The sequence below is a fragment of the Mustelus asterias genome, chromosome 4 (assembly GCF_964213995.1).
Source record: "Mustelus asterias chromosome 4, sMusAst1.hap1.1, whole genome shotgun sequence".
Taxonomy (NCBI): domain Eukaryota; kingdom Metazoa; phylum Chordata; class Chondrichthyes; order Carcharhiniformes; family Triakidae; genus Mustelus; species Mustelus asterias.
This window is the reverse complement of record NC_135804.1, coordinates 42,976,533-42,993,309: the sequence shown is the minus strand read 5'-3', so window position 1 is coordinate 42,993,309 and position 16,777 is coordinate 42,976,533. Positions and strand designations below refer to the sequence as shown.

The window sequence follows — 16,777 nt, the reverse complement described above, 5'->3', positions numbered from 1 at the left end:
CTGTGCATGTCTGTAAATTATCATGCTATTCTCATCCTTCCAGTAGGGGCTTTATAACTCCAGCGACACGGTGGCACAGTGCGTAGCCTGCTGCCTCACAGCACCAGGGACCCGGGTTCAATTTCAGTCTTGGGTGACTGTCTGTGTGGAGTGGAGTTTGCACATTCTCCCTGCGTCTGCGTGGATTTCCTCCGTGTACTCCAGTTTCCTCCCACAGTCCAAAGATGTGCAGGTTAGGTGGATTGGCCATGCTAAATTGCCCTTAGTGTCTCAAGATGTGTAGGTTAGTTGGGTTAACCATTGCAAATGTGCATGGTTATGGGGATCGGGTGGAGGAGATGACCTAAGTAAAAACACTCTGTCAGCGAGTTGGTGCAAACTCGATGGGCTGAATGGCCTCCTTCTGCACTCTAGGGATTCTATAGATTCTGTGATTCTTGTATGAAATATAACTTGCACTCCATTGCACCTCTCGAGTTCTGATATTATTTGTGTGACAATACTCAACAATGACTGTTGCCAGTACCCAATCCCATCCTCCCTTGTCATTCTTAGGTGCACTTTGAGCTGAGGTAGTTGATTTTCTCCACTCCCTCACCCCAGAGGCACTGAAACCAATTGTAGTATTCCTACTACCATTATAATCATCTGCTAACTCAGCACAGAAATAGGGTCACAATTGAGGCCTTCTTAGTTTTTATGATTCAGTTACTCATTAAATTAGTTTGCTAAATAGAGAGGTCTTTTTGACCCATTTGTTAACCCAAACTGAACAATTTCATTTCGGACATCAACTCAACTTCATTAATTCCAAACTTATTTTCCACTTCTCCTGATTTCTGTATTCTTTTCAATGTCTTACAAACTTTTATTTATTGAATTCATTCCAATCTTCCCAGCTGAGCCATGCTTCTGTAATCTACAGTACAATATTCAGTTGATGCCTATGCATCTTAATGCAAGTTAGTATATGAACCAGTATCCTATCAATCCATGGCATGGTATATTATTACGCAATGTTAACACTGCTGAGCTTTTTGTAATCTTTTATTACAGTGAATACAGTGAAACTTAACAAAAATTAGCTTGACATTGAGCTTTAAAGACCAGGAATAGTTTGAAAGAATCAATCTTGGTTGGGATGGTATCAAGCATATTACAATTGGCCTCAGGATTAACCATATGGTCAGAGATCCCAATCATTACTGGAGTCTCTCTTAAGCCCCCCCCCCCGCTATTGAAAGCACATGGATGTGGCTACTGGGTGAAGGGAGGACGGAACGGAGCTCTGCTTGTGATGCCTCCTCACATCTGAATAACCCATTAATAGTCTGAACATGCATGTGAAAAATGGCTACCTGTGAGAGTGACAGGGAGACACATTTACTCAGCCAGTTTAATGTCTGCTTCACAACAATACTAAATTGGCAATGTAAATCTGGAGTCAGTCACCAATTTCTCTCAGGAATGAAATGTTAGACTCCCTGGAGGCTACAGTTTCAGATTGCTGCAGTTTGGTGATGTACGATATATGAATCTTGTGCTGCATTAAACCTGTTTTGCAAGATATCCATGGGATCTGATGGGCACTTTGAAAATCTGCCATATTCAACTTAAACATTCTGAGAGTAGGGGCTTATTCCTTCTTACTTTCTAAACATCTAAATTTCTGACTGCTGAGATATTTCTGTATGATGTGTGTCCTGGCATTCACAAGTTCTTCCCTAAAGAGGTCAATTAGTTTTTCAGCCAAGCAAAAGTCAAGTAATGTAAATAAGGTGCTGTCTGGTCAGAACCCAAAAGTGTCCATGTACCCAAATGTACCACATCTATAAAATCACAATCCAGTAAGAGGAGACACAAAAATTGAAATATAAATAAAAAGAAACAAATATGATTCGTAAATTATTTAGAAGAAAAACACTTAAATTTGTTCACATAATTTTATTGTTAAGGTTTCAACCAGAATCCTTTAACTGTTTTGATCTTTTGGGGGGTGGGGAGGGAACATAATGCTGTTTAACAAGTTATGTACCTCAACCAGTTGTAATGCCACTCCTCATCATGACAGCAGTGAAGAAGGTCTTTGTATACCTGCCTACCTAAAGAAGGTTCCTGTTAAATAACGAACACAGACAGCTCTGGGACTATACACCTGCACAGGCTGCCTTTTACTGCTTGAAAGGAGAGGCCACAGGGGATAGGCAGAAGGTGCTTGTCTGACAGGGCCAGGACAGGCTTCCTCTGTGGTGACAGCCTGGGCCCAGCCTCCTAGGCCTGACCCACCATAATTCCTTCACAATGCAGTGGCAATGCAGCTGACAGTAGCAGCTGCGCCTCCTAAGCGAGATGGATGGAATTTTCATAACTATTTCCCCAAGTTACATTTCACCTTCAAGATAATTTATGAGCTGCTCGGGAGCCTTGAAGAGACAATATGCTTGCCATAAAATTAACTGTAACAGTCTTGTAGGTTATAATTAACAATGGGAGGGTAGCACCAACTGGCTGAAACACATGGTATAATTGATGATGAAACTGGGAAATTAAGGAAGCTAACACCATCATTACAGCACACGTCACTCCAGTAAAGCTTGAACCTTCTGAGTGTTAATTACAGCCCCCCGCACCCTGATGTGGGGGATGAGCTTCTGAGCTGGGAGGAGACATTTTATTGGCAAGGCCACCTTGCACCTGGACTGACGTACATAGTATATGTTGCTTGGAAGAGAAATATGAGTCTAACCAACACGATCTCCTGAACATCTGTCGACAAGCCCGCCGTTATTTCCAAATACCTGTATGTGGCTCCTTAGGTGCTTTGTAAGCCAGCTAGACTTGTCCATTCAGGGTTTAGAGCCTCACTCTGCCTTTCAACGAGCCAATAGCAATTTAACTTAATGAAAAATCTCATTAGTAATGAACGAGGAACAACTGTTCTTTTTCTAAGCTGCTTTCATTAGGCTTCTCTGCACAATTAATTTTAGCAAAGCAGACAGAGGCTCTTTTCACCTCTACACTAACACTCCTAATTCTTTACTATAAAGTCCCAGCTTTCTGAATCCCAGGCCTTTACTTCATCATTTTCTGCAGGCTGACGATTTATCCAGGTTTTTGTTTTCTCCTGTGGTTTCCAAAATAATCTTACAGCTTAGTTTTCAAAAATCTCTGCATTGTCCTTCACAAATACACCCATCACGGTGAATAATGAAGAAAAGAAAAACGTATCCTAGTTATCCTTGAAAAGGAGGAGGCATAAGGTTTCAAAAGGGGGAGACAGCATGAGGAAAATGTTCTGGAGGAATCAAACAACAACTGGTGGCTGTTAAAATGTAGCATTTAATCAAACAGTGTTTCTATTGTTTGTAAGAGGGCTCACAGCTATTCAGCACAGCCCAGATTTGTTTCAAAACTAGCAGACAAAAGTGACACAGGTGAAGGACGGAGGTAGGGAAGCACGAAGGGTCATGGCAAACAAAAGGCATCCAGTATAACTTAAAATGCACTCAGGTCACAGAGCTTCGCGGGCAGCTGAACATCAAGCACAACTAAAAGTCCAACATCTTCATTTCGAGTCAAGCTTCATTCTCAGCATTTTAACACTGTGCTCTCAGTTTGAGCATGGTCTGCCTTCCTACAATCAATCTCCTCCTATTCATCACAATGTGAACCTCCCTCTCTCATTCATCATATATTCATCCTCTACTAGACTGGCCCCTTTTCCTCACACTTTTTCTTCTTAATCTATACTTTTGATTCATTATGGGTCAGTAGATCTACATCCACCATGCCTTTTTTTTCTGAATCTGTCCTCCCCTAAAAAGGCAGCCTAGAAGCCAGATGGGCAACTTTACAGTCCATTTATCAAGCCCAATGCATCCTGCCTCAATAAGCATTCAGCATGTTTATTGCGTTAATGTGGTAAAGCCTCAGTGTAATCTGCAAATAATTTTCATTATTGTATTTTGACCTTACCAGTCTACAGCAGTTCGGACACAGAAACAGACAGACAAATGTGTTCTAAAATCTCGCAGCTGGCAGTTTTAATGTTTGCTTGCCATCCGTAACACCTCTCATTTTATTGACCAAGCAATGACCTTTTCTCTGAAAAGGTCAAGAATGTTCAGCTCAAATGGCCTGAGCACCTCTTGAACAGCTATAACAGATTGCCAATCAGAAGCAATGTTCTGGCAAACAAACTGCTGCCTTTACCCCATGTGATGTAGTCACTTCAACACATTCAGGAAGTGAGAGGTTGAGGGCTATCCTTATCAAATCCAGCTGATTCCCTTCACCAGTGAAAGTAAATTGGTGTAATACAACTGACCTGATTTTTTAGAAAAACACAAGTGCTAATTATTTCCTGCTTTGGCACATAGTTTTCCATGTAATGACAATATACATAATGGCCTGAGCTCTGCTGTAGCAGCATGGAAGTATCATGGCAAATGTTTTATTGCTTTCAACATTGGGCGGTTGATAGCTAGCATTGTTGGTGCTTACTTCAGATGAAAGGGGTTGCCTTAGTATCATAACTAACAGTCAACCTAAAGCTTTGATGAGGTATACTTAGGTGTATGTTAACAATCTGTTGGTGCTACTCTCATGCATCACATGTTCAAGATGGGTCACTGCGTAGGAAAACATCAAACAAAAAGGGGTCATAGGTGTATCAGCCTCTAGGGCACACTTTCCAGCAAAGTTTCAAGACAATTAGTAAAACCACACTCCAGACATTTTCCTTCAACTTTAGCTTTAACAACCGGTATATTGTCTGCTGCTGCTAAGCTTTCACAAGGCAACAAAGCATTTTGTTGATGACTGGACGTAATTTTTTCAGCAGTGGTTTCTGCCTTTGATTAAAATGTCCAATGTAAGTAAGGGTCAGCAACATCTGTAGCCAGTTTCTTTAATCCCCATACACTAACAAACCCTCCCTCACAAACAAAGTCAATAATATTGTCAACTAACTTCAGCATTTATTGTCCTTAATGATTTTTTTCATTAAGAAATTGATGCCATTAGACAAATATAAACTTCTAGAAGCAGTGGTTACTATAAATATCTGATGACTCTAAACAAAGGCCTTACCTTGTCATCCAGCTCTTTCTCAGCTCCTGGCGCTCCTCAAGAAATGGCAAAAGACAGCTTACAACTTGATGCTTTCTTTCTGAAGACCATTCTGCCTCATCGATTTCACATAGCAAAAGCTTTGTCTAAAAAAATTAAAGAGAGCTGGCAATAAAACTTAAAATTAATAAAATTGCCCATTGGCGAGTAAAACAAGGAACAAAAAAAATCAATATCATCTTTATTACTCCCTTCTACTATGGACAGATCAATAAAGCAAATGAAGTTAATGATGATCAAAATGGATAATATATTTATTTCCAGTAAATCAATTTACATAGTGCACTTGGGGTGAACCTTTTCAGTTTTAAATAAATGGCGGCAGGTTGGCCAACACAGCAAAGTTAAGGGTCAAAAAGTTCAGGTAATTCGGAAACCCTGGACAAAGATTTTATCAGGATAGATCGCTACAAAAAAACAAAATCATTTCTCACATCTCAATTGCACATCTCACCTAAAGACAACTGACTCAACAACTATGACTGGTGCTTGCTATTTTAAACCACACCAACAATTTTCCCTCTAAGATTGTCTGTCTGTTTCTTTATTAGTTTAATGAAGGTTAATGACAGATAATTGTCTAGAGGCCCCTCGTTCATCTGCTGCTGAGTGAAGCTTTCACATTTTTAAACTTGTGTCGCTCTGACTGCAACTAGCAGTATGTTTGAGGCTACAGGTCAGGAGAACAAACAAACAGTTTGGGCAGCCTGATTGCCTGTCTTATCTCACCCTTCTGTTAGCAGAAGACTTGAACAGCACAAATGTTTACAGGCTGATGAAAATTTCTTTCCTCTATTTCCTGAAATCACCAAACAAGCATCAGGATGACCTCTCCAGTTCCAGATAGCGCACAGACAGAAGTGAACACTGCCATTAACAGGAAAAGTGCAGGTATGCACTATACTGGCCCAAAACTTTGTATCATTGAGCGCAGAATTCTGTTGTATGGTGCAATGTTCTCTCCAGGTTGCTTGGCCACAGAACAGTTTGGAAGTCTCTGCACAAGTCAGCTCTTTTAAATTCTGTGCACACGGTTAGGCAAAATTTTTTTAAAAGCTTGTGCACTTAAAACAAGTGCATATGTACTAAAATAAGCTTGACTGTGGCAGCTTGGGGAATTTCACAGTAACTTCATTGCAATGTTAATGTAAGCCTCACTTGTGACTAATAAATAAACTTTACTTTAAAACAGAGTATGTTAGCATAGTGCCCATATTTTCCATGTTACGAACACTGTTTCAGGTCCAAAATGGTACCCACAGCGCATGTGCATTTCTGTTACTGCACCATGTGGCATTTTGGTAAGGACATTAGCAGGGGCACAGGATGCATGTGGCAAATTGTGACATCAGTCAATGTGTAATGGTGATTTAGCATCAGCAGTGCCATTTTTGACTTCAACTCTCCCGTTAACAACCTCTTTTATCCTCCTGCAGCTAAACGTATGATTAGCAGTGGGAAGGACCCAATCCTCCCTCCCCACTACCAGCAGTGCTTATTATCATGAACTGCTTTCAGGTTAGTTGCTGACTGATTTCCACTAGCTGTAGCTAAGTTAGTAGAGGTGTTCGGTGATTTGAACTCTCTTCAAATTTGCAGAAGTCCAGAGGAAGTGGTGTGGCATGTAGTGAAGGTTATGACTTAAAGTATTCTGCTCAGGTGACTTGCTCCCAATCATGGGTGTTGCAGTTGCTATTCTCTTGCCCTGCAGCAGTGTGATAGGGAGAATGATAAGCAGCAACAGAGAGGGCAAGCTTCTCAAAAAGCGAGGAAGACCAGAGGGAGAAAAGTTCTCAGTATATCTCTTCAGGATATTCAGGGAATAATTTTCCATCCTCAACCTCAGCAGGAACAGTGTTTGACATCTCCGCTTCACCAAGAGATGCTCACTGAAATTTGCCACCTTGTGCAGCCTGAACTTCAACCTCAGGACAGGAGGAGGAGGGCATTGCTAATAGCTGTAAAGGTGACCATGCCCATGAATTATCATGCTTCTGGCTCCTTCCAAACTGGACAGTTCTTATTTGCAATACACCCTAGTTCACCAAGTACTCTTGCATAAGAAGGCCTGTATGCAAAGATAGTTGCATACATCTCATTCTCTCTTGCTAGAGACCTCTTTTTAGGTCAAACCAAGTAAACAAACTCAAATTAAATCAGGACAAAGTAAAAGGGGCAGCTCCCCAAAAAGGAGGGGGAACAGCCCGAACAGAAATCAAAATGCAAAGGAAACTTAAAAAAAACATCAAATTAAAAATAGAGAGAAGCAGGCAGAACAAACACCTAACTTCACCAGGATTGCAGGTTTTTCCAAGGTGCAAGGTGCCACTGAGTGTACAAACATCATTTGGTACCTGCATTCAGAAATATATTACAACGGGGGTGGAATTTCACTTTCTCAGTGTGTAGTTGATGTGCTATAAATCAATGCCTGGTATCCTGGTAGCAGTTGTGATATCTTCATTTTGGGGCAGTCAGCTGTACCATCTGCATTTGAGCCACCATGACAAAACTGGGAGACGGCTGCTGGATGTCAAGTGCTATCCATGGGCCAACTGGCTCAATACTCTGCTGCACAACCCATGCACATCTGGCTAGCCTACACATAGAGAGCCATAGTGTCACACAAAAGTGCCATTGAGCAGACCATTGAAGTGCTTAAGCAATGCTTCTCCTGCCGAGATCGCTCTACAGTATCCATCATAGCATTTGACATGATTCTTTGTGGTTTGCTGCATCCTGCACAACCTCATCAACATGAGGGCACAACCCTCACTATCAGATATACAGTACTATATTCATTGGAGTTTAGAAGAATGAGGGGGATCTCATAGAAACTTACAAAATACTAACAGGGTTAGACAGGGTAGATTCAGAAAGAATGTTCCCAATGGTGGTGGAGTCCAGAACTAGGGGTCATAGTTTGAGGATATCTTAGAACTGAGGTGAGGAGAAATTTATTCACCCAGAGGGTAGTGAATGTGTGGAATTCACTACCACAGAATGTAGTTGAGACCAAAATGTTGTCTGATTTCAATAAGAAATTAGATGTGGCTTTTGGGGCTAAAGGGATCAAGGGATATGGGGGGAAGGGGGGATCAGGATATTGAATTCGATGATCAACCATGATTAAACTGAATGGCGGTGCAGGCTCGGAGGGCCGAATGGCCTACTCCTACTTTTAGTTTCTATGTTTATGTTTCTATGTTAAGTAACTCACGCAGAGGAGGAGGAAGGGAGGAGTAAACCAACATATCCACTTTGTGGTTGGGCTGTCCAGGATCAAGTCATCTAACAGTGGTACTTATGCAAGCAACCCCAATTCCCCATTCATCAATAGTCCTTATCACAAATTTCCTCTGTCACTGATCATCACAGCATCCTCTGGGCCACAATGCTGAAGTAACACCCACCATAAAACAAACATTTCAAACCAACTTTAGAAAATCAAACTGTTCAGTTTTCCACACTTGTACATTCCCTTAGTGCAGGGGTACGGGCCTCTGCTGGGAATCCACGGTTGGGTTGACCCCGGGTCCCGAGAGGAACTGGGGCCGCGGGGGACTTAGTGGAGTCAGAGCGACAGGTGTCTGAGAAGAGCTGAGGGGCTGGGGAGAGGCCTAAAAGGAGGGTGAATAGGTGAGACTGAGGGTGGATGAGGGTGAGAGTGGGTGAGTGGGAGCTCCCCATTAAAAAAAACAAAAGAAAGTAAGGCTTGGAAATATTTGTTGAATAACAAAACTTTATTATAATAAATGCATACATATAAGGCATAGAAACATCTTTCAGGTATGTTTTTACATTTGTACCTATTGTGCAAGTATATTTTGTGGTTTAATTCTTCCATATAATAAGAATGTTTTTCGGGGTTCCCTTAGACCTCTAGGAAGGTGAAAAGGGTTCTGTGACTGTAAAAGTTTGGAAAGCCCTGCCTTAGTTAGTGTCTTCTGTGTGTGTTTTCCGAGCCTAATGCTTCCATTCAGTTCTACCTCAATGACTGCCCCTTCTTTCAGTCAGCAGCCGCCCTGCTCCAGGTATAGCTTCTGTTCCTCAATGACTGCAGCATGGCTGGATGCTGGTAGAAGGCAGATGATAGAATTGTGTTGAGGGGAGTGGGGAATAGGAGATACATGTTTACACCATCTGCAGCTGAATCTGTGAGAAAACAGAGATAAGGATGCAAGGAGGATGAGCATTTTCAATGCTTTCAGAGTCACCACCAACCATGACTTCAATCATATCTCACTCTAATGATGGTGCACACAACCTCCGCATGAATATTAGGACATGCAGCCATACATGATGCCTCACAGGTTTGCTCCTGTTGCTTCTTGCTATGCAATACATCATTCTGCAAGAGAGTGAGGGAAGTTCACCAGTGTGTGAGATGGACTGTGCTTTGGAGCACTGACTGTTTTGGTTGAATAGTCAGTAATAGTAAGCTGTGAGATGTGGTTGTGAGGCTTGCAGCAGTGATTAGTCTGGGAGGGCAAGATGATGCGTACAAATGTTAGGTATGAATCAAGATTTGCAAATTGTTGACAGATGCTTTGCAGGTGTGTGGAGCAGTATGTGAGGCTGGTAGGGCAATTGATGGGATATGACATTAGAAGATGCATTTACTGACTTGACCCACTCCTGTGAGACCATTGAACCTCTTTCAGCACTGTGTCCAGGTCTTTGGACTTAGACTCCTGACATTGAGTGCCACAGCTCAGCTTCCCACTGCCTTCTGAGACTTTGTCCCCTCCTCCTGTGCGTTGCCTTGAACAAGGCTTCCAGTGTAGCACTGGAAAATCTTGGGAGCTCACTCTTTGCCATGCCAGTGTTTGGTGTTCTTGTCCACACTCTCCATGAGCTGGTTTTAAGTTTAGTGTCGAATAGTTTTTTAGTAGTGCTAACCTCTCATGGTTTTAAAATCTCTGTTTATGCATGCAGCCACACAACAACCTAGCTTCATGTTGCAATCATTTAAATGAACAGCATCAACAACTTAATCACAATTCCTGCTTCCATTTTGGGTCTTATCGATTTTCTAAGCCATTTCTAGCGAAAGGGTAAATGACAAGCAAATGGACACAAGACTTGGAAAAACTCTACAATCCTAAATTTACAAACTGAAGCTTCTTGAAAGTTCTGAACAAACAAATGACATTGTTAGTTTGGAAAAATATGCAAATAATTTTACTTTCATTTCATGTTGTCTACTAACGTATTTACTAGAGTAAACATTGAATATGAAGGTGGAAAATATTAACACTCTTATACGTTTTCTTCTGTTCTCTTCTGCAGACACCTGACAATAATCAATAAATGTGGGTGGCTCAAAAATCTTGGAGCCAGTTGCTTTGGAGCCTTTGAGCCTGCTTATCATTAAGAGTTGGTTCCAAATGATTGCTTAAAGAGAAACTCATTGCCTCTGAGCTGTGTCACAACAATGTTGATATGTTATGGCTTAAATATTAACCACTTGGGTAATGTGCTTTGTTTACAATTGAGCACAGAGAGAGAAAAAATACCCAAGCTGCACTTAGTAATTTGTCTGCTTTTGACATGAGGAGAAAAGGATTTTTTTTCAGGAAAAAAACTGCACTCTGAAGAGGTTGTTACAAAGGCCAGTTCCTTAGGCTTTACAGCCATCAGTGCTTTGTGCTACTGTTGTACGCCTACAAGCCCTGCATCTCAACTGGCACAGGTACAGCTCAACACTGACACCAATTCTCTTGGGACCATTCTCTGATTCTGTGTGTGATTAATTGCCAAAGACATGAATGACCATATGGAACTGAGGAAGCATTAAGTAATTCATACTTCTGTATATTATTTGGCCCCTGATATTTGGATCAATGGAAAAGAAACATGCAAAAAGCACATATTCAGTGCTTTGTACTTGTCTGGCTATTTGGGCTTGGAGCATGAGCAGTTAGGCCACTGGCATATGTAGCTGGACTACAGGCTGAGCTTTCTAAAATACTTTAAATCTTTCATGTAAAATGCAGTAACTATCGCTGATGAAATAACTCCTTTCTTCAGCCAGAAAATAGGATTTGATATCTGGTTCCTCTGCTGTTACAGAAAAGGCAGCCTTCACGACACACGACAATGCAGAGTCGCTGAGCAGAGACTGATAGCCAAGTTCCGCACACATGAGGACGGCCTCAACAGGGATCTTGGGTTCATGTCACACTATCTGTAACCCCCACGACTTGCCTGGGCTTGCAAAATCTCACTAACTGTCCTGGCTGGAGACAATACACATCTCTTTAACCTGTGCTTAACCCTCTCTCCACTCACATTGTCTGTACCTTTAAGACTTGATTACCTGTAAAGACTCACATTCCAACCATTATTTTGTAAATTGAGTTTGTGTCTTTATATGCCCTGTTTGTGAACTGAAATCCCACTCACCTGATGAAGGGGCAGTGCTCCGAAAGCTAGTGGCTTGCGCTACCAAATAAATCTGTTGGATTTTAACCTGGTGTTGTGAGACTTCTTACTGTGTTTACCCCAGTCCAATGCCGGCATCTCCACACCATGGTTACAGAAAATCTCAGACTGGTCAACAATATACCAACTAACAGTTCTTCTATTCTTCGCTATATCCCTCAGCTTCCCTCATTAGCAATCTCCTTTTTATAAAAACTCTATACTTACGTTATTCAACAAACTAACATAGTAACTCTAGTGACTGTAACTGGGAATGTATCTGGCACATGGCGCTATAGGGAAAGTGCAGTAACAATAATCCAAAATTTTACAGTTGAAATAGCTTTATTTTTGTTATAATTTTTTTTTAAATTGAGCCATTTCAGCCGAGTTGGAGTTATCACTGATTTGCATTATCAGATGAGGTGGGATGGAACAAGTTGCTTCTTTGACTATTAACCTCATACTGAATGCAAAATATTAAATTAATGAAATTTAATTGATTGTTATTTGGAAGTTTCTCATTTATTTATTTGTATATTCCATCAAACTTCCACTCTCCAAAGTTTAAAATATCTGATATTTCTCATTTTTATCTCCAATGACTCTGGTGTCTTCCCTTTTGCTCCTCTCATCACTTTTGTTGAGAGCTATTGAACTTCTGATCATTTTACCAGGTCGCATTCTCCTCTCTCAAAAATATCTACTAATTGGTAGCAATCTACTATTAGTCTTTCACTTCAGTCATTTTATTTTTATAATGCAAGATCCTCAGATATAGCTTTGGCTGTTACCAGAGTCAAGGGAGGCTGCTACTCCCTACAGCTAGCAGCTGTTAAGAACCTACGGTAGGCTGCTTTAAGCTTGGGTTACAGAGCAATTGAACTCCCTTCAAGGAAGTTTAGCTTCTTGTTAAACGTACCCATCCGATCCTAGTGAGGGTTATAAAAAGATTGGACCTTCTTCAAGTTGGAGCAGCAAGTTAGAGCCCTTGTGCAATCTAAGATCACAGGGGGATTGGATTGTTGCCAAGCACAGATAGCTTTTATTTAGTGCTTTGTCAAGAAAGGATAATTCCTTCTCAATGGCAGTTAGCTTCTCTTTTTTTCTAGCCAATTTTTCACTTCCCCCTCCCCTCAAAACAATTTACTGCTACTGTAATATTTTTTCAAGGGTGTCAATCACCTTCTGATTGCTTACCTAAGTGGCCATTACTCCGACAAAATGATGGGTAATGTACATCGACAGGCTGTTCACCCATTGTAAGCATCATAGCCAAGCACAATCCTGCTCTCACTCAATGTTCAAGTAAGTGGGATTCCATCAAGGGTGAATGGATAATAATCAAGAATTTGAAGGATGTCCCCCCCACCCCCAACCTGGGTAAGATGTAGAACCTCTACCATTACCCCAACTGAGATAAGTTATGAGCACAGACACCAGTTTAAATCTGGGACTTTCTGGCCTGTTTTTCTTAGGTACTCACTAGATAAACTGATATTCCCTCAAATTTATATTCTAGATACCCATTCTATAATTTCTTTAATCAATAATGCTGAACGACAATATCCTGCTCAAATCTTAAGAAAAATTTCTGAGCCTTTATTTAGTAAATTAGCCTTTGTAAAGCTTGATACAACAGCCTTGCAGCTTCTCTTTCAGGAAAACTGTCCTCTCCAACTTGTTAATCACAGGTTTATCAGTAAGATAAAGATAAAATACTGCAGCTCCTGGAATCTGAAACAAAAACAGAAAATGCTGGAGAAATTCAGCAGGTTTAACAGCATCTGTGGAGAGAGAGTAGAGCCAACGTTTCAAGTCAGGATGCTTGACTCGAAACATTGGCTCTATTCTCTTTCCACAGATGCTGTTAAACCTGCTGAGCTTTTCTAGCATTTTCTGTTTTTGTTACATGTTTACTAGTGTTGGGTGATGGGAAGCATTGATGAAAAATCCCAAATATTTTAAAGCTTAACCAAATTTATTTGAAGAATGTACTTCTGATTAAACTTATTGCAGAATAGATAGAAGATGCTACACATAGATCATTGTAAACTTCTTGTAGCGTTTCTGCATTTGCATGAAAATGATAGTTTGAAAAATAATGATTTTGAAATCTTCCCTTACTTAAAGGCAAAGTTCCAATTTTCATACACTATACTAAGTTACCATTCTTTGTTGTCATAGTTTACATTATAAATTGAACCAATTATCTACCATTTGGTTGCCAGAATGTTTTTTTTGGGCACAAAGCTTGCTGACTTTGGCCCACAGGAATGTGGCTGGACAGTCTCAGGTACATCCTGGAAGCCCAGTGAGGCATGGGAGAGAAGGGGGAGGTGTAGGAAACAGGAATGAACATTCCTCCTCTGAGTCGCATAAAAAAAATTTCAATCATAATTCATCAGAGCCTCTTCGGCTCTATCACTCATGGAACAGATTGGGTATATGCAGCACCACCCCCAACCTAAAATGGCAATTGAGGTCATATGTTTAGCACTGGACCTAATTTTCAAAAGGCCCGGCCCACTGACAGAGACAAGAAGTTGACTTGGACCCAGCAGTATGCCCCAAGCTTGCAATGGACCCATCAGTGCCACTAATTGAATTATATGGCTACCCAAACTTGTTATAGGCCTTACTGTTCTGCTTAAGAAAAATCAGTCTCATGGTATTCTATCAGCTTCTGAATTCTGCCTCTGAGCAAGCTTAACACTGCTTTTACTTTGTTCTGAAGTTACTTTATTCCTCAGGCTCATAAGTGTGATGTGGTAATTTGAATTGTTTTACGTAAGAAGCTGTTTTAAGACAAGACAAGCAATGATGTGGTCACTCTCGAGTTATTCCATTATTCTGCTTTAACCCCCAACTCTTCAAGTTTAAGAGCTGAATCTTAAGCTGCCAAGTGTGGATGCTTGCCCACTCAGGTTCTTGAAGTTACAAAAGATGAGTGACTTGGAACCCTCTAAAGCATGGGTAATTTATCCTCAGAGCAGGCTACTCCTTTAGCCTGACATCAATTATGTCAGGATAGAAGTAGGATTTCCATACACGCCAGATTATATGAAGTGTAAAACATTAGCAAAAAATGCTTTTGAAGAGGAACGAAAGAAATTACACTTGCAAAAAGAACCAGCTGACAGTCTAGTCCTAACAAGTGAATATGCTTCAAACCATTGTGAAAGCAGGAGCAGAGACTGTCCTTTGTATTCTTTTCCTTAGAGTGTCCTTAACCCAACAGTTGCCTGCACTGCTGAACATATGTTTTTGCAGAAGTACTGAGGCAGAAAGGAAGTCTTTGTTGTGGTCCAGTCTTTTGTATTTAATTCTCTTCTTTTCTGGTCAGATCCAAACATAAGTTACAGCAAGCACTTATGGTCCTTAATGAATGCTGAAGAAGTCCGTCTGCTGCATGCTTCAATAATGATTCAGAATTACAGGACAGAATCAGCCTACAAAAGCACACAAGCTAATCCATTTTATTGTGCTGGAGTGTACATTCCACAAGTACATTGCTGTAGCCAAATGTCACTTAAAAAAGGAAGAAAAGTTTGCTTACAAAAGCAATTCTGTCACCATTACTATTTGTGCCCACTTATGACTTCTATTTAGTCTGTTAATAATAGTGGTATATGATTAATAAGTGCAATGTGCTCATAAAATTATAGTCAAACTGTCCTTTAGCAATAAAAACATTAATAGCCAAGAAGGGGTAGAGAACAATAGAGAGAGAGAGGGAGGGAGGGAGTGAGAGAGGGAGAGAGAGAGAGAAAGAGGAGATTTTTAATATGATGCGTGAGGGTCAGTGCACCAAAGGTCAAAGGGGCAAAACTCCTCAAAAAATGTCTATTGTTAAATGAATAAACCAGTTTGTGGTCGGATGCACAAAGCTAAAGCTAAACAACTCTGCTATGGAGACACAAATAATGTGCTTCCATTGTGACACTTCGACAATAAGTTATTTTGCTTAGAGGGCTCTTGCACCTTCCCCACATACACCGCCTGAGCACATCAGCAAAAACAAAAGGAAGGCAATTTAAATTGTAACCATGTAGTACAATTGTGAATGTGACCTCAAAGGATGGTCCATTTGTGTTTGTCTGATAGTTTTGTGACAGTTCACAAAAGAATTACGACTGTTAAGAGCCAACTTAAACAATCTAAAATCCAGAACAACATAAACCGGGACAGTTCTTCAATACACATAACGTGTATTAGTAATAATGAAAATGTCACATATTAGACCATCTGGAGCAGACTTCTGCCACATGGAACTGTCGTCAGCCTTAAATGAACAAACTACAAGAGTAATGCAAACTTAAAAATACAAACATTGCTCTAAGTTGAAAAAAAAGCTAATTAAGCTCTTGAAGTTTAAAGAATAAGGAATAACAACTATTGAAGAGATTGGTAAGAAAAAGAAACCAAAAAGCTTTCAGATGGCTGAAATGCTGCATTGTAAGAGAAAATTAAACCTATTAGGAGGCAGAACATTCATCTCCAGGTACATTATTTCACATTCTTTGAATTAAGCTCGCTTCCAGATAATATTGCATTCCCTCAGTTATCCTTCGTAAATCCTGGATAACAAATGTGGAAGAAATTAATTTGACACCTTGTTCAGGACACAAAAGTAAGCAAAACTCGGCTCTGCACATTATTTGTGGGAAAAAACTATAATTTTAGAAATGTAAAATTTGTGGTTTTGCATGACCAATACTTATTTTGGCTCTGGGTGGTCTAATATGTTGCACCTTCATTGTTAGCGTTGTAATTAATAATTGCCACAGTATATTTCGGTTTAGATTTTATATCATTTAAACAGGTTATCAGTCTGTTTCTGCTATAACTAGAAAATTCTGTGAACAAGTCAAAAGTATAATTCCCCCTGTGGTCGATAGGGGAAATGTATTAGCAAGGCAACGCAGTGTGATAAAGCACTGAGATTGTGCAACTAAGTTATGATAACCAATTCCAACATAACGGGCGGGATTTTTTGGCTGTTCCAGCCAGCTGGATCTTGTGCTCCTGCCTACAACAACCCCCTGCCGCAGGAATCCTGGTGGCAGATGTACGGACAATGGAAAATCATGTTGACAGCAGCGGGGCCGGAAGATGCTGCCGCCTGCCAATGGCAGGCCATTTCCGCAGTTGCAAAACATACCACAGGAGTTGAGGAAAACTCCACCCAATGTTTTGGCGCACAGCAGAGACTAAGTGC

The 16,777-nt window shown here is 40.6% G+C and overlaps 1 protein-coding gene across 7 annotated transcripts in view; it reads right to left on the bottom strand.

Annotated features, from left to right (window-relative positions):
- Positions 1-16,777, bottom strand: part of fto (FTO alpha-ketoglutarate dependent dioxygenase) — a 439,188-nt gene that overhangs the window by 265,372 nt on the left and 157,039 nt on the right. For all 7 annotated transcript variants that reach the window (XM_078210887.1, XM_078210889.1, XM_078210888.1 and 4 more), the window contains one exon: positions 5,092-5,216. In XM_078210887.1, coding sequence (XP_078067013.1) covers positions 5,092-5,216 — 125 coding nt within the window. The remainder of the gene's footprint in view (positions 1-5,091; positions 5,217-16,777) is intronic.